Source organism: Notamacropus eugenii, chromosome 6, assembly GCF_028372415.1.
Source record: "Notamacropus eugenii isolate mMacEug1 chromosome 6, mMacEug1.pri_v2, whole genome shotgun sequence".
Taxonomy (NCBI): Eukaryota; Metazoa; Chordata; class Mammalia; order Diprotodontia; family Macropodidae; genus Notamacropus; species Notamacropus eugenii.
This window is the reverse complement of record NC_092877.1, coordinates 36,801,319-36,820,301: the sequence shown is the minus strand read 5'-3', so window position 1 is coordinate 36,820,301 and position 18,983 is coordinate 36,801,319. Positions and strand designations below refer to the sequence as shown.

Below are 18,983 nucleotides of genomic sequence, written 5' to 3'. Positions count from 1 at the left end.
TTGAGCTGGTTTCCCTTTAAAGGAACAGGGCTTGGTTGGTCTAGGATGGCACTTGAACCTTTAGCATGAACCTTCCTAGTCCCCATGAGCACAAAGAGCCCAGCCTATAGGAAACATGTGTGCCAGAGATTTAGTGGCATTCCCATTGCTCTGCAAGGAGTCTGTCCCATCCAACATTGCCACCATAATGAATGTGGAGTTGAAGGAGAGCAACATCCATTTTTCAGTAATTATAAAAAGTATCCTTTAACATTTTTTTGTTAAAAGTAAGATCGTCTTTATTGAATTTTATAGTCCATGAGTACTTCACTGTATTCCAATCCTGAGTCTGAATCATTGAGCTTGCCTGGCCCGAACTAAGGCCAAACTAACCCTCTCTCTGGCCTTACAAGGACTACGTCTATAAGAAAACAAGGCCCATGTAGGAACATACACACCTCCACAATCTCATTCTGTTTATACAGCATAGAAGCTAAAAGCCCTCATCTCTTTTCTCCCTACTCATATCTTTCCCTACTCCTTTTATAGATATTCCAACTGAGTCAAGCCATTTTCTGCAAACATTTCAGTGATTCCCAACTCTACCTTCATCCACATGGTGAAGGCCTTCTACACACCTTCTAAAACCTCCGCAGCAATGATGTCAAGGATGGCCTTTCTATTTGGCTCTAAAATCACCTCCTCCAAAAAGGTTTTCATAACTAGTTTTATTCCAGGTTCTTTTGAGCATTTACCTACACAGTTTGTCAACAATAACTTCACAGGCTCACGTTTGTAATTGTCCTCTAGTAATTTCTAGTTTGAAATGTTTGTTTCCCCAACAATGCTGTGAGCCTCTAGGAGACCTGCAAGTGTCTTTTTGCCCCTTCTCTCTCCCAGCAATTAATACAATGCAGTGGATATATAATTAACTTTATAATCAGGAGACCTAGATTCAAATCTAGGATCTACTGGTTGGTAGATATGTGACAGCAGGTCACATCAATATGGCACAGTGGATGGGCCCTGAATTTGGAGTCAGGATGACCTAAGAGCACATACTACCTCAGACGCTAACTAGCTCTAGGCAAATCACTTAACCCCTCTGGGCCTTTTTCTTCATCCATAAAACAAGAGGGTTGGATTTGATGGCTTTGAAGGTGCCTTCCAGGACTAAATCTATGACCTTATGACCACTCTGAGTTTCATTTTCCAATGAGATAACATTTACAAGTACAAATATTGGTAAACAACTATAAGGACAGTGTATAAGGCACCATAGAAATGTGGGTAGAAGGCACATATCAGGGATGGCCTCCTTCATGTCATCTTCACCCTACACATACCTCCAGCTGTTCCAAAAGTCCATTGGCTTGCTTGTTTACTTCATTCATCAGAACCATCTTGGCCATTTTGATCTGGTTTTCCACTTTCCTATGAAGATGCTTGACTTCAAACAGCCTGTAAAGGAGAACAAAGCTTTCCACAACATGTTTCTCTTGTTTCTCCCTAGGCATCCATCATTTGTCAGAGGATCAGTCAAGAGAAATTAAATGCTAAAATTAACAGATTGTGCAGCCTACCTGGTGAAAAGTCAGAGATCAACTTAAAAATTTCCTTTAGTGAGAAAACCCATGGCCATTCTTCTATTCCCAAACTCCAAAAGGTATTGAGCCTTGCATGGGGACAATCCTACCTGATCAGCAAAGCAATGATCAAAAGTACAACGTGACTTTCAAACAAACCCCAAATCCTAAGCCAAGTCAATTCAATGTTCTATCAAAAAGCACGAGTGAAGAGGGAGTCATTCCACCTGAAGAATAAGATGCTAGAGAGGAAGGCAGGTGTAGTGAAAAAGCTTTCAGTCTCAACTCTCTGATCTCTAATTCCCTGAAGTCATCCCTGATCTCCCTTCTTGGTAACTACATGCTCCCCTCTGCCCACATATGGTAGTACTTTAGCTTTTAACTCTCTGATACATTACGTAATATTATATTAGGAACCATGTAATGCTATAGTTATCTTTCTGTGTCTCATGCCCTACAGGACTACATGATCTATGATCTTAGAAACTGTCTTAACTAAACATAGCTTCTCTCCCACTGCTAGCACAGTGCTCTGTACATAGTAGTCAAGTAATACAAGTTCTTGTTGAACACTGAACAAATGAATATCATTCACTATACAACCAAGGACAAAGGACAAATTACTTCACGTATCTGCAAAGTTTATTCTTCTGTCAAAAGGGTGAACTTTCACTTGCCCCATAGACCTCCTGGTATCTATTCTAAACAAAGACTGCAATACTTCAGGGATCTATATAATTCCATCAGTGTGGGCAGTCCCTTCCCCAACCCAAATCACAGCCCCTTTCTGCCTTAGGAAATGATCTTCATGAGTTCCTGGGGCAGAAAGCACTCATTAATTATACTGTGGCCAACATAACAACGCGAACCTATACTAGTCCTCAGATCACAGACAGTCTGTCCCCTGTACTCAGTGTTTCCAGCCTGGGGAGAGTCCAGGATCACTTTCGAGGTATGAGGAGGAAATGGAAGAGGACTTTAGTGAGGGAACTTGAAATACTATATACATGTGAATTATGATTTTGTTGCTGCATAAGAAGCAAATATCTCTCTAAAGCTGGGATCAGTTGTCCTCTATGGATTAACATGAAGAACTCTATGGAGAAAGGTGGGGGGATATAGAGGCTGCATTCTGATGAGTAGCAATTTCCCTTGAATTAACCTGAACTGATAATTAGACCTGCTAATAAGAAGGTTGTCATAGAAAAGCACTTGACTAAAGCCTGTTCACTTACCATCCCTCTGGAAACACAAGGATTCAAGGCATCCAGGCTTTTTGGGATTTGTTCCTACCTTGGAGTTTTACATTATTAGGACTTATTTATTGATCAGCCAAAGAGCTGAATATCAGGGTTTCTAACTTCATGACTGATAGGGAAGGCTGGTTCTCCCCTTTGTCATTCCACTATGACCTAGACTCAGATCTCTCTGCCTCATCATCAAGATGAGTACCAAGGTGGTACCACTAAAACAAGACCACATCCCAGTGGGAACTCCCACAAAACCCTACTCTGAGGAGCACAGAGGCGCTAACCAAAGTCCCTGTCCTTGAGTAGAGCAAAACTAGTAGGTCCCCAACCTGTCCTTTGGTTCTCACAGTCCCACAGAGAGCACAATGCCCTGGATAACCTTAGCAAGATAAGGTGGTCAGAGAGGCTGATAGGAAAACCAGCAACAAGTAGGGCTTGTCTTCAAATTACAACAACTCCTGATGCCTGACAAATGATCACCTAGGCCCTGATGATAGAAAGAATGGCCTACTCTGTAGACCCATCACCATGGCACTTAGAACAAAAGGTTTTTAACTGTATGAATGGTCTCCACCACTTAGTCAGGCAAGTGTAGACAAAGTCTGCGATAATATACATGTGCACAAGGACTCTGTCTACGCAGCACTAAAACCTATGGCACTAACAGTACATTCAGATTCCCTGAAATTTTACCCAGTTTACGGTTTGTATCATTCGCTGTTTCCTTTTCCTTTGGATAAGCATGAAATCCGATGACCTATGGAGGGCATATGAGGAGAGGGGATGAGCTGAACATAGAGACCAGAGATGTCCCACTATCTCCATTAAAGCTAAAATGGGATAAACAAAAAAAAATGGTACCTGTCTTCAATCTGTTTAGCAGAAGCCTGTAACCCAGTTTTCTTATGCTCCACTTGAGTGGTCACACTTTCCAGAAGCATTCTTTGGTTTTGCAAAACCTCTTCTACAAGCCTGCACCTGAATAAAAGAGGTAAAACTGGCACTAGAACACACTCTTAGGGAATTGTAGAATGCTCTGCAATGGAGCTGAAGGAAAAAGGCCTGCTGGGTATCCCTTGGATCCACTTCTGCTCACGTTCTAGGTATTTCCTTATTTCCTAGTGTGTTCCAGCAAACTCCCAAATATTCAAAGCCTGATATTTTGATTCAGGACCATCCAATGGTCTTTTGTTGCTTTCTCCTCTTCACTCCCTCCTTGTAGTCATTTTCAGTGCTCTGCTAGAGGACAGCCTTAGTGATGGGGAAGATGCTAAATGTTAATCAGCCCATTTGGAGGAGAGGCAGGATGGTGGAGTGGAAAGATATTGAGATTAGGAATTAGAAAATTTACTGAGTGGCTTTGGTCAAGTCACTCTGGGACTCAGTTTCCTCAACCATAAAATAAGAAGTCCAACTAAATGATATAGAGAAGTGTTTTTAGCTTCAACATTAAATGAGTGCATGGATTCTATATTCTCTATGAATGTGTTCCCTAATAGCCACTGCAATGGAGAAAATAAAATATGAAGTTGCACAATATTTATATTGCTTGTTCTTCCCCTGATCTTAATGAGAAAATTGAGAGATATTGCCTAAGGAGTCCAGAGCCATACCTGTGATCTTTGTGGTCAATCATCAAGCAGCTGTGGCATGTGAGGACATCACAGGTCTCGCAGAACAACTTGAGAATCTCTTGACCATGCAATGGGCAGTACAAGGAGGAATCACTGGATCCAGTGTCCATTCCTACAAGAGAAGAAAGGGAGAACTACCTTAACCCAGTGAAAACTATGCCTCAGCTGAGATGAAAAACTCTGCAAAAGTCATTCCAGAGTCTTAGGGCTTGAGGGAAGAGATCTGCTTTCAAAGGGAAGAGAAAGGATGACTGAAGTTTGTCCACCACTAGAACAGTGAAGTTCAGGGAAGGGTTAGAGGGAATATGGGTCCTATTCCTCCTGGAAAACATGGCTAGGACTCCTGCATATTACCCACAAGAAGAATAGGTCAAATTGTAGGGCAAGATAGAAAAGGTATGCCCAGAAAGAAACCAAATTTAGCCTCAAAAAAAGTAAAGACAACATTCTCTCCCACACAGCGAGAAAAGGATCCTCTAAAATTCAAGCAAAAACTGCCTCAAACCATCAAGATTTCCTGAGGTTTCCACCAATGACGATGGAGAAGCCCATAGATTGCAGCTTATTTTTACACAGTTTTGACAAATGTAGGCCACCTTCCAAGCAGTGATAGTTATCCCAGGGGGCATTCAAACTCTTGAAAAAAAGGATCTTCCATTTGTGAAATCTTGGACAGCTCCTAATACAGGACCAGGTACAATCAATGAAGTAATCAAAAAGTGCCTATTAGAAACCTATTTAGATTTCATGTAACAGCTTACAACAAATATCAGAAGGAAAACAAACAAGAGCACAGATGGCAAGCAGCAACAGAAACACTGAATAGGTCTGTTAGGTGAATGAATATCTAATACAAACCTCTAGAAGCAGAGGGATGAGTACATGTGGTTGAGAGGTGGATGGAAAGGAGAGTTAGGAGTTAATGCAGATGGCAGGAAAGTAGAAAAAGAAGAAGAGTTAGAGATAAGTATATAGATTAAGGAACTAGGTCGGGGTGGGGAACCTGCAGCCTCGAGGCCACATGTGGCCTTCTAGGTCCTTAAGTGCAGTCTTTTGACTGAGTCCAAGTTTTACAGAATGAATTCATTTATGAAGGGAATTTGTTCTGTGAAGTTTGGATTTAGTCAAAGAGTGGTACTTGAGGACTAAAACCCCTAAACTGGGTGACCTATGAATTATGAGCATATAGTGAATAATTCCTAGAAAGGGAGAGAAGGGAAGTACAGGTAGTGATGAGATATTTAGGGTGCATGAAGTTACTGCTAGGCTGAACTTAGGCAGATACTGGAGGAATCTACAGGCATAGTGCTATATGGAGCCTTAGAAGTTATCTAGTTCATCCCAAGGCCTGGAGAAGTTAAAACACTTGCCCAAGATCACACAGAGTAAGAAACTTACTTCAGATGATCAAACCCCAAATCTAGCAATTTTTCCATAAAATACCATACCACCTTCTCTCAGACTGGGTGTAAAGGCAAATGCTGGAGGAGCAGTGCATGATGGGAGATTTGGGGATGGGGCCAACTAGGGAAACAGAAGATGAGGCACTTGTGGGAGAAGTCTGTGTAGACTGAGCGAAGTCAAGGATAATTCAGTTCAATTCAACAAATAACTCGTAAGTACATCCTAAGCATGACAAAGCACTGAATCCCCATCTTTCTATTAGTTTAATAAACACTTACTGGTACCATGAATATGGATGGAGAACAGGTAATTAAAGATTCAGAGCCAGAAGGGACCTTAGAAGCCATCAAGTCCAGCCCCATTTTATAAATGAGGAATCTGAGGCACAGAGAGGTCCAGTGACTTGTCCAAGACTACACAGTGACTAAGTAAGTATATTAAGTGTTATCATATAATAATTTTTATGGATTTTAAAAAATATACCAAACATTCAGGCTGATGAGGAAAAAACTACTCTTCTTAATCAACAAGCATTTAATAAGGTTCACTTACTATGTGCCAGGCACTGTGCTAACCCTTGGGATACAAAGACAAAAGTTCAAACAGGGATGCGATTGTATTAGCCATGTCCTGCTCTCAAGGAGCTTGTGTTCTAATTCTAAAGACAATATACACACATCTGCATGTATTTATGCATGAACATACAAGAAGAGTAAAGCATGGGCGGTCAGCCTGTATTCACAACCAAGGAAAAATGGCAGCTGGACATTTGCTTGTCCCTAACAAAGCCACACAGGCATAGAGAGCAAACTGTCCCTTATTCTGATGGAAGATAATGCAAGAGAGACTCTAAGGCCCTGGAAAGAGAACGCTGCATTTTGGGTCATTGCCTGGGCCCCTCTCTCTGAGCCTCTGCTTCCCTGGCTATAAAATAAGGATGACCTGAGCAACAACAGCTTTGCTGTGATCCCAAACAACATGACACATGTAAAGGACATTAGAATGATAAAACAGTACGTACCAATTATTATTTTGCATGGTGATAATGAATTTTAGAATGAGAATTAGACAGTCTTGAAGAAAAAGAGACAATAAACTATAACAATGTGTCAGATACTGAATGAAGAGAAGCAAACATTGCCTGACTTGTCCAAGGTCACGCAAGCACTAACTGCCAAAGGCAGTATTCAAACCTAGATCATCTAACCCCAAATCCAGCTTTCTTTCCCACTACATCATGTTCACACTATCACTGTTTTGCTGAAGACCCAGTAGTTTGCAGTTCAAAGATAACTCCATTTCTTTTTTGAAATGGTTATACTGATGCCAGTGGAGAGAGAAAAGACAAATGTTTTCTTTTGGGGTAGAAAATAGGAAAAAAAAAAGCCTTCATCCTGCTGTCTATGCACCAACACATAAGACAAAAAAAACCTCAGAAGCCTCTATAACTCATACACTGGCGTCTCAAGCTTCATGACAAAGACGCAAAAGGAAACCACATAATCTTCGCTGTGCTTTCTTTTCTTCCCCTACAGAGAGGTTTGGCAGCTAGCTGCCCCCAACCCACCTTCTAGACAGATCTACATTAAGTGACTTGCATCTGCTATGTCTATTATCCATATAGACTATATAGCAATGGGACTGAATTATATGTTCTCTAAGGCTCTTCATAGTTCTGGGAATGCCACTGCTCTGCAGACAACGTGTTTATGTCTGTTCTCTTCAAGAGCCATACTACCTGCCAAGGCCAAAGCAACAGCTTAGTGATATTCATCCATGACTAGGATAGCCCAAGTGTACCAATGAGCTGAGCTGAGCTCCTATGAACACAAAACTGTCCTTTCTTGAACCAAGGTCATTTATTTGACCACGTGGGAAGCTGGCAATGCTTTTTACAAGTGATCACACCTATAACTACTCCCATAAATCAGGAAGAATTCAAGAGGATTAGGACTTGGTTCCACTGGGGCAGGACAAGAGCAGGGCCCTCCCCTTGGCAGGAAGAGGAATCAGACATTTCATTCACCTTCAGGGAGCGCAAAAGCATTTACTGGGAATCCATGTGCATCATGTTTTTCACTGGACACTATGTGAATCAAGATAGTGTTCAACAACAAATTAAATCCTACAAATATTTATTAAACTGTATGCAGGCCCTATGCTGGTCATGGGGGATGTAGAGCAAAAAGTCCCTGCTTTCAAGGATCTTCAAATCTAACAGGATCATCTCCACAGGACACAGCCTATCATCTGGTATGTGGGAAGAACTAGCCAGGATCAGGGGACGCTAGGTGGTACAGTGGGTAGAACACCAGGCCTGAACTCAAGAAGATCTGAGTTCACATTTGAACTCACACCCTTAATATCTGTGTGACCCTGGGCAAGTCACCTAACCCATTTGCCTCAGTTCCTCACCGGTAAAATGGGGACAGACTGGAGAAGGAAATGGCAAACCACTCCAACATCTCTGCCAAGAAAAACTCATGGACAAAGCCCATGGGGTCATAGAGAGTCAATAACAAAGTAGGTAAACACCAGGATTAAGCTGGTCAGGCAAATCGCAATAACGTCAAATGAGAGGACAAGCATTGTGGGTGCTCTGCCACTGCTGCACCCATTCTCACTCCAAGAAATGAGCAAAAAATGCAAGTTACTTTGAACAAGTAGCTGTGGTGTGGTGGAAACAATTCTTGGCTATTCACTATTTATGTGACCTTGGACAAGGCATTTAACATCTCTAGGCCTCAGCTTCCTTGTTTTTAAAATGAAGGTGCTGGTCTAGGTCAGAGGTGTCTTATTCCCCACTGCAAAGTTCGGGAGTGGGGTGGAGTCAGATTAAAATGTAATTAGGAAATTTTTTTTAAATACATCAAAATACAGTACAATATAGATAATGCAGATTTGAGGTTTTCTAGGTCACTATGTGTGACGCCACTGATGGAGATGACTTCTGGAGTCCCTTCTTGCTCCAAGTCCATGATCTCGAACCAGGGCTGGTTTTCTGAGACCATAATTCCTTCACAGTTATACTATCTGACATTTAAAGGTTTTTCACATACACTATCACAACAAACAACAAACATTCCATATCCTCAAAACAACCCAAAGAGAATTATCAGCATAATTCGAACTACCCCCAGATTACAAAGAAGAAAACTGAAGTTAGGAAAGATTCAAATGATTTGCCTGCAGTCAGTCAGACAAGCCTCGACGTGGGGTTCTCTGACTCCAAATTCAGCATGTTTTTTTCCATTGCAACTCGGCTGCCTTTTGGAAGATCTCATGCAGTACTAACCTTCTAGGATTTTTAAACTCTACCTTACCCTCAGAAGTACACACAAGAAGTCCAAGAAGAGAAAGGGGGCTACATCTCCAAGCACAAAGTTTCTGATGGAATGACATATCAGACCAACTCTTCTAGAGAAAGGAAGGCTGTGAGCTCAAAACCAGTACTTCACACATCTATTTGTTAAGACTAATCTTTAAAGAGTAATTGCCTAACCTCAGCATAGGGTTCAGGGAGGGGTTGCCAACCTAGGGACAGTTATCAAATTAGAAAACATGAAAAGAACCACAACCTGTTTCCCCCTAGGAGAAGAATAATTTGCTCTAGGCAGGTGGAAAAGAACATGTCTCTCATTCAATAAATCCTGAGTAGCCTAACCACACTTAGGAGGCCCTGGACCACTTTACACTGACCACACTGCCTGCTGGCTAGATGTCCCTGATGCTCCTAGGACATGCCATGCCCCTTGGGAATTTAAGAACACTATGGGACAGTGATGATAGTGTTGGCCCTGGGATTTGGGTTCAAATCCTGCCTCAGATAACCTCTCAGAACCCTACTTTGCTCATCTGTAAAATCGTTCTAATGATACTTGCAGTAACTACTTCATAGAACTGTTGTTAGAAAAGTACTTCGCAAACTTTAAAGTACTATGCAAATAGGAATTAATAATGGCAAGCATGTATATAGAGTTTTAAAGTTTGAAAAGTGTTTTACATATATTAACTCACCCTATCAAGTAGGTGCTATTATTATAAAAATTGTACCATTGAGGAAACTGACACACCAATAGATTTTTCCCCCAGCTAGTAAATGTCTCTATCTAATCCAAGGTTCTAGAAGACGGGACCTTGGGTCAGCTAGGGTTCAGCATAGGGTCACTCCTGGGCCTGGGCAGTGGAGCAAATTGAGCATTAGTACCTGAAGATCCCTTTTGAGCTAGGGAAAGAAAATGGTCTGCCATGTCCTTGGCATGCCGGTGTTCCTCGGTGCAAGAGCTGCATAGCCATCGATTGCAGTAGGTGCAGAGAATGTGTGCTGGCCTCTTCTCCTTGCACTCGGAGCAGCTCTGAACAGGATGGAAGGAGAGAGTTGGGGAGGAGAAGAAAGGAAGCAATGCAATTAAATGTCCACATAATTATAAGTGTCTGTCTCCAAAGACTAGCTACGATGTTCCCTCCTTAAGAGACCGAATGCTGGGTCTGCTGGGTCCTCTACTAATTGGGAGCACATTAATTAACTGAGAGCCATCCCATCCCAAGGTGCCCTGGAGGGGGCCCTCACTCCTTGTGCCCATCATGCCTGTTGTTGCCATGGACAGGCACATTTTGAGGGCTCCAATAGAAGTGCTAGGAGCTGCAGATATCCAGAGCCTCTGAGCAGGCTATATCATGCCTCAGAGTGTGGGGAGACTGCTCTGGGGCTTCTGTGGACAGCTGTGCCAGAGCAGAAGAGCAGCACTGAAATACTGGGGATATAGCGTTGTGTCATTGGCATATGCTTGGGGCTCATGGATTTGGGGGTAAGGCCTTAGAAATTCTTTAGTTCACTACAACTCTGAGTGTGAGGACTCTATCACTGTGGGTGTCCATGTCTAGTTTGTGTCTATAGCATGGGGACCATCTGTATGGGCTTTGTTGTCTGCGGGATCTGCTGATGACGCTGTGGATGTGGTGGACAGTATCGCTTGGAGTCTTAGGAGAAGAGGAAACATATTACTGAGACTGTGTGCAGTTCAGGATCTATATAACTGATGGAAGCAAGATGATCAGACCTAACCAACAGAAACCAAAACACACTAACTCTTTCTAGAATTGAGCAATGTTTGGGACAGTAGTCCTTCATTCATTCATTCAACAAATAAAAAGTGCTACTGTAATTAGCACTAGAAAATGACATCTAAAAAGTGCAATGCAATGTTTTCAGGATGTTTTTAGGCCTCTCTCTCCTCAGTCTGCAGGGCACATTGGTGGAAGGGATCCCTATTCTTACAGAGGCAGTTACCTGGGGCACTGAGAGGCTCAATATTTGATCATTCATACAGCCCATCAGTTCCAGGAGTCAGAGCTTCCTGATTCTCAAACAGCTTTTTCATCCTCTACCATGGGCTGTTTCTCAATCAAGAAGCATTTATTAAGTGCCTACTATGTGCTAAGCACTGTAAGAGGTGCTAGGGATACAAAAGGCAGGAATCAAATATTCCTGGCCCTTAAGAAGTTCACACTTTTTACAAGGACACAACATGTACACATAAAAATATATAGAAAACATACATGCAAAGTAAACACAAGATAATTCTTTGCAGGGGAGATAGGCACCAGCTGGGGAAATTAAGAAAGGCTTCCTGTAGAAGGTGTCTCTGAGCTGAGCTTTGAATAGGGATACTAAAAGGATACTTTTAGGGATACTAAAAGGCAGAGGCGAGGAGCAATACACTCAAGCATGGGGAACAGTCTAGACAAAGGCATGAAGGTGGGAGATGAAGAGTTATCCTGACAGACAGAGGAATATGTGGTGGGATTCAAATATAATGAGTTTGGAAAGATAGGCTAGAGGCAGGTTATGAAAAGTTTTCAATACAAAGAGAAGAGTACATATTTGGTCTCTGAGGTAACAGTTTGAGGACCAGGCCACTGATATGGTCAGATCTGTCCTTTAGGAAAATCCCTTTGGCAGCTGAGTGACCAGCTGTATGAGTAAAGAGAAGGGGACAGATGCGACACTTTTCTAACATATGATCTTTGTTTCCGACTCGGGGCCCAAATCCCCCAAGTGAAAAGAATAAGTCAGAGTCCATCTTCAAGCAAACCTGAGAGTGATGCCCACAAATGTGTCTCAACTCCCTGACCTGAAACGTTAACAATAACACAAAGATTAAAAACATGGGATTTCTGGCCTTAGACCATCATGGAGGGAGATGGGTGGGGAAGAGGGCAGATATGTGGAAACTCTTTTCAAATCTTCCTCAGAGAGAAAGGTGTGCTGTATTTTCTTTCTTTCTAAAGGGATTCTTAATATAAAAAGGTAAATTTTACTTCATAGATATAACTGGAATGAGATAAAGACCACTGGACATACGTTACCCAGCGCCTGACTGGAAGAAGTATCACTTAAAAAGAACAGCACACATAAGGGGATGGTGGAGGCCTGTGCAGCAGTGTAGATTAAGAGTATATATTCACATAAGAAAATCTGAAGGGGAAGCACGGTGAGAAGCATCTGAGTAAATAGTGTCAGGATTATAAGCAGAGGTGACATGGTGGGAGTTCACTACAGACCACCTGGATGTAGGGAAAAAAGAGACAGGTCACTAAGGAAACAGTCCTCAATTGGAAAGCAGTGTAACCATAGGCAAGTCATTTAGGCTCTTGAGCCACAATTTCCTCATCTATAAAATGAGGAGGTAGGACAAGATGCCTTTTAAGGTTCCTTCTGGCTCTAAATCTATGATATTATAATCTTAAGTTAGCCAGGTGGACAAGTTAAAAAGAAGTGAGTCCATTTGGTGGACTCAAAGCTGGTGGACTAAGTAAGTATTAACAGGTCAACGTCAACAGGATATAAGGTCTTCAGTGGAATACATACCAGGGATAAGTCCTTCACTCTCTGCTATTTAACATTTTTATCAGAGACTTGGATGATGGAATAAATGGAATGCTGCATAAAATTGTGGGATTACATAAAAGCTAAGAGGACAACCTAACACAGAAGACAATCAGAATCCAAAATGATTCCAACATATTAGAATGATCGCCTGGATAGAATAAAACGAAATATAAATACGATAAATGTAATGTCCTACTTCAATGAACTGAACATGTACAAAATGGCTAAAATAGCAGGATTCTGAAAAAGATCACTCAGGAAGGGTGTTAAGTAGCCTGTAAGTTCAATAGGAATCAATAACATCAGAAGCACAAAAAGGCTAATAGGCTCATTCATGGGTTGCATTAAGAGTGGCACAGTACAGTGATAACCCCTTCGCACTTGTCTTAATCAGGCTGCATCAGCACTGCTGTGTACAGTTTGGGGGTACCACCCCTTTAACAAGGACACTGACCAACTGGAGAATGCTCACAAGGGGATGGCTATGCCATATGGTAATAGGGTAACACCGGAGAAGAATTTTGAAGTGCCAAAAAACATACTACCCTTGTCCTATTTAACTTTCTCCCCTCAAAGCACAGAAATACTGGAAAGAGAAGAATCAATAGCTCAGGCTATGTCCGCTGGCAAGGTGGCCATGTGGCAAAAACAACAGCCCAGAATCATAGAATTTCAGAGCTGGGAAGACCCTCAGGAGTCACATCCAAACCAACCCCTGCTTGGTCAAGAATCTTCTCGACAACATCCTCAATAAGCCTTCCTCCAGCCTCTTCCCAAAGCCTCTGATGAAAGGAAGCCCATTTCACTTTTGTCGGGCTCTCCCCTCCTAAATCCCTTAGATCCCTTAGGCCATTTGCCAGGCTCTGACTTCACTTCTCTCCATAGCCAATCTTATTCCCATGATTAGCTAATTCCACTATGAACGATGCATCCTCTTTTCTCAAATCCCTTGTCCTACTGCTTCTCATCTCTTGCCAAACGTCAACTCTAGATTACTACCACCACTGGCTTCCTTCATTCCTAGCTAAATACTACCGAATGGAGATAGAGGCAAGCACAACTGTGCCAACTGGTTCTTCCCTCTTAGATCAAAATACATTATAAATTCATATTATGCAACTTTAAATGGGTCCTAACTGCATCAAAACAATTCCTTCTATTCCTCCCTAATTAATTCCTTATCAACTCCCACAAAGCTTTCCCAAAATATTTTTTTCTCAAGCATCCCACTCTATCCCAATCTTCCATTCTCTAAGGATCTTTCCTCTTGCTTTCCTGACAAAATTTAGGCCCTTCAGCATGAGATCTCTCTTCTCCTCTTCATTTCAAAATTCCTTGACCTCATCCTCCCTACTCCTTTTCTGTGATCTTTCTTCTTGTCAAGACCAACTCATTCATTCTTCTCCAGGAGATTACAGCCTCAATCATGCCTTCTCCCTTGCTAATGACATACAGCTTCCACCTAGCTTCTCTTCTCCACTGCCTTTAAAGTCTCCCATATTCTTAAAAAACCATCACTTGACCTTACCCCTCAAACTACTGTCCTACACCTGCTCTCCCTTTCTCAGCCAAACTCCTAGGGAAAAAAAGTCATATATATTCTCTACCTCCACTTTCTCTCCTCTCGCTCAACTTCACCTTTGCAATTTGGTTTCAACCCCATCACCTGACAGTACTACCCTCTCCAAAGTTACCAATGATGTAGTCATCAAAAAAATCTGATTTTTCTTTGGTCTTCATCCTTAATAACTTGTCTGCCACATTTGGCCCTGCTGACGGCCTCTCAGCTGGACACTGTTTTATGAACATCCATCATCCACGTAGGGTTCCTTATTCCTCTCCCATTGTTGTGGGTATTCCCTAGGCCCTAACTCTTCTCTCTTTGCAATCCTTCAATGACCTCAACAAGAGCTTCCATGACCACAACACAATCATCTAAATGCAGTTGGATCAAGACACAGTACACAAGAATTATCACCTCCCTCATTTGGGCCACTCGGATTGTACTGTTGTGTGGTAGTTCAGCCTAGGATAGCCCCAAGAGGTTTTTTTGGCTGACCAGCTCCATTCAACCTCAAATTAATCATTTGTTTTCCAAATGAAACTTGGTAAAAATCAACTTATTTATGTAATGAGTGGACATGGCCATCAACCAAAAGGCAAAGCACAGAAGAGAGTAAACCTGGATTTTTGGTCTCTCATAACAAAAAGGAGTTTTATTTTTTTCCCTATTTGTAACTCAAAGTGTTCTACTTTGTCACAGGACCAATATGAGGGGTTGGAGCATATGTGTACTTCAAGGATGGTAACTACTTTACTTCAGATGATTCTTTCTGAAGACTTGAAGTATATATACAAAATAATACTAACAGAAAGAAATGGGTGTTTTAGCATTCATTTTCCAACCTGCCACTCCTTGACTTTCTTGTCCAATCCAACTAACTCTTGGAATGAAAATGCATAGTCCCTGTATATGAATAATTCATGGGGCCCAAAAAAGACCAGGCCTCTGAAGTCCCATGAGGGATGACTTTCAGGGCCAAGGCTATATATATAGCAAAACTGGAGAAGCAACCTGAGACAAAATAAAGTGTAATAAAAAGAACAATGGATATAATCTACCTGAAAACAGGTTCAAATCCTCCCTCTGATATTTATTATGGATAGAGTGCTGGACGTGGAGTCAGGAAGATCTGAATTCAAATGTGGTCTCAGACCCTTACTAGCCAAGTGACCCTAGACAAGCCACTTAAACTCTGGCTCGGTTTCCTCATCTATAAAATGGGGATAACAGCAACTATCTCCTATGTACCTAACCTGTAAAGCACTTAACACAGTGCCTTGCATACAGTGAGCGCTTTATAAATGTTAGCTATTGTTTGTGTGTGTTGGTGGCATGTGGCATAGGTACGTGACAGTCACTCCACTTTACTGATGTTTGAGTTAGTCACAGAGAGTGGTCTAGAAGGCTTCTTTTCCCATATGGTGAAACTTTCATTTGCCAGTCCACAAAATCTACCCATGTTGTTTTAAAGAAACAGACAGTGCAACCTATATAGATCACACATGGCCATCTAATTTATTTTAAGCTATTGATTTTTATGTAACTGTTAAATAATGTTAGGTGAAAAATGTCTCCTATTACCAATATGTAGATTCTTCCTATACAAATTTTGTCTTTACAACATGGGCCTTTAAGCCTATGTGAATTTTTTAACATCTTACTTGCTAAATGATTGCTTCATTGTCTGAGCAGCTAATAAACATACAGAAGAAAACAAGTGAAGATATAGTAAATCCACAATAAGAAACTCAATAGTGAGAAATAGGGCAGTACACACATTAGTCAGTGTATTTCAGGTCAATTTAATAGTTCCACCAACAACAGGGGAAGGAGATTGGTAGAGACAAGCAAGATGAATGGGGTCATGGGTTTGGGCAGATGGATAAATGAGTTTCCATGAGGGAAATCAAGAGTTCAACACTAATATTCTGGTAAGAGAATTTCATGAGTGAGAAAAGCAAATTAGGTACAAGAATTGACAGGGCAATAAAGGAAATGCCTTAATATTGTCCCCAAAGGACCTCCAACTACAAAGGCAGACTATGAAATTACTATCCCTTAGACAATTATGGGAATATGCTCACTAGTCACTTGGCTGTCATCCCTTGGTTCGTTTCAGTGACCTTAGCCATGATGAATAGGATCCCAGAAACTTTCTGAAGTAGATAAATAGGCAATGTGGCACAGGATTTAGGGTCAGAAAACATAGGTTTGAATCTCAGCTCTGCCTTTCACTAGCTGCATGGCCTTAGGCAAAATGCTTAATCTTTCTGAACCTCAATGTACTCATCTCCCAAATGGGAATCATAATGCTGGCCCCGCCAACCTCATAGAGTTGTTGTAAGAACCAAAGGGGATGAAATGAGATACAATAAGATTGTGTAAACTGTGAGATGTGGTCTACGTGGGACAACTGTTATTATTTTCCTCTGGATCCCCACTTACCCTAGCCATTATGGGCTATGTAATAGGGAAACTCTGGAGAAAGGAATTTTCAGCTACATCTCTGGTAATGCTGGTCCATGGGCAGATGGGGAAGAAGGTGATTCCTGCGTAAGGAGAAAAATAGAAAAAGTCAAGGCAGTATATCAGGCCATGATTGGATCAAAAACACAGAGCTTTGTATATTGGGTCTAGAAGCAGAGTGTGAGCACCTACTCCTGCAAGAAGACAAGGGAGGGTCACCTAGAGTGGCTGGTAACAAGCAAGTCATTGGAAGGAAACTCAAAGTAACTTCATTGTACAAAATCTCTACAAAGACTTGGGTTCATAGATAGAAATATAGAAGAACCCAATTTTACTTAGGGTCGCTGGGTTTAAGCCTAGAAGGAACAGTAGAAATCTAGTCCCAATCCCACTATTTTACAGGTAAAACTGAAACCCACAAAAGGGAAAGGAACTTAATCAAGGCTACAGAGCTAGTAAGCAATGGAACCAGAATTTGAACTCAGGTCTTCTGAAGTCCAGTGGTTTTATCGCCATACCATACTGTTTCTTATATTGGTCTTGGTTAATTCCTTTCCTCAAACAGTTTAAAGTAGAGTATGGAGAATCTGGAAAGATGCTGTACCATTCCTACACTGTGAACTCTCGACCAAAAGCTGACTTTAAAAATCCATAAATGATTTCTTTTTTGAGAGCAATATTAATTGCCACCACTTGCAAACTGCATTTTTCTGTGCTCAGTCAGTTTGCAGATGGTGGCAGAGTTAGCCCTCAAAAAAGAAATCATTCATGGACTTTTAAAATCAGGAGTACTTTCATGTCCTTTGAGCTATGGTGCATCACAGGGACTCATCCACAGTGCTTCTGGGATACACTGGAAATAAAAGTCAATCAGATATTGATTCACATTAATTGATAAATATATCATAAATAACAATAACTTGATTCTTCTGGAATAGAGGGAGCATTTCAAGCTCACTACACTTACTTCTGTGCATCTAAAAATACCAGAGCTCCATACAAAATTGTAGGACATTTGGAGCTTGTACTTGGGCATGCAGTCAAAAAGGGAACCCGGCCCTGGCGGTTAACAATTTTCCCCACCCTGCCCCTTAACTCCAGCTACAAATAATAGCTAGCACTTACTTAATTTAACATTTGAAGGTTTGTGAAACATTTGATAAATATTATCTCCTAGTCACTTCTATGGTCATGGAACAGATCTTAACAGGGACTTTAAATCCTCGATGGCCTATGTGATAAAGAGGACTTTAGTGAATGAAAGAGACGGGTCAAGAATGACAACAAATGTGTTTCTAAGAATTTAGGGAAATAAACTCCTTCGAGCCCATACTGAACAGTGAGAAACCCACCTGACAAGGGAGAAGAAATTCTTCTCTGACCAGTCTCTTCAAGAAATTACCTCCAATGCCACTGATATCCAGATCTCCATGGTAGCAGGAAACAGAGAAAGCCTGGGTAATACAAATACACAGATTGTGTCATTTCAATCAATATTTTCCAGCCTGCTAAGCCTTTCTCCAGAACTGTGATCTCTTCTCACTTCCCTTGTCTGTACATTTTGGAGAGATGTTAAAGTGGAGAAGGGATGTGAGTATTCTAAATTATCTGCTCATCTCCCAATTACCCTTTGAGTACCTGAAAACTAACTTGGCATCCTACTGTTAGCAGGAGGCGATATCCACACATAGCAAATGCCTGGGACAATGTGCAAAAGCTGAGACCATGCCACTGCACTTTTTTCTTTCACTCTGACACAGATAAATTACTATCTTTTAAGTGAGTAGCTTTTTACAATTTCTTTCAAGTTCTAGATCTCTTTTTAAGTAATTTAACCTCATTAGTAGAGAGAAAGGGAAAAAAAAGAACTAAATAATTTGGATGCCACCTCCTTCACTAAAGTCCAACCACAGGCTAGTAGATTTTAGAGGCAGCTGGGGCCTCACAGATTTAGAACTGGAAGAGACCTTGGAGGTCATCTAAATCTGACCACCTCATTTTACAGAGGAGTTATGTGAAGCCCAGAGAAGTTAAGCAACTTGCCTAAATCCCTCATTTGATGAATAAGGAACTTGAAGCCTGGAAGGTCTAAGTAACTTGCTCAAGGTCACACAGGCAGTAAGTAGCAGAGCTAGCATTTGAATGTAGTCCTCTGGTTTTTAATAACCTACAGTTCAGAGTTCTTTCAGTTCTACCAAGTTACCACCC

General features: G+C 41.4%; 1 protein-coding gene across 4 annotated transcripts in view; it reads right to left on the bottom strand.

The window, feature by feature from the left end:
• TRIM66 (tripartite motif containing 66) overlaps positions 1 to 18,983 on the bottom strand; it is a 103,934-nt gene that overhangs the window by 64,606 nt on the left and 20,345 nt on the right. For 2 of the 4 annotated variants that reach the window (XM_072619494.1, XM_072619497.1), the window contains exons 3-8: positions 18,128 to 18,229; positions 16,755 to 16,858; positions 10,061 to 10,208; positions 4,429 to 4,561; positions 3,677 to 3,793; positions 1,326 to 1,440 (exon numbers count right to left, since the gene is read on the bottom strand). In XM_072619494.1, the coding sequence (XP_072475595.1) occupies positions 1,326 to 1,440; positions 3,677 to 3,793; positions 4,429 to 4,561; positions 10,061 to 10,208; positions 16,755 to 16,763 (522 nt within the window). In that variant the 5' untranslated portion in view covers positions 16,764 to 16,858; positions 18,128 to 18,229. Of the gene's footprint in view, positions 1 to 1,325; positions 1,441 to 3,508; positions 3,573 to 3,676; positions 3,794 to 4,428; positions 4,562 to 10,060; positions 10,209 to 16,754; positions 16,859 to 17,900; positions 18,007 to 18,127; positions 18,230 to 18,983 lie in introns of those variants that run through there. The other 2 variants (XM_072619495.1, XM_072619496.1) reach the window with 2 other exon arrangements.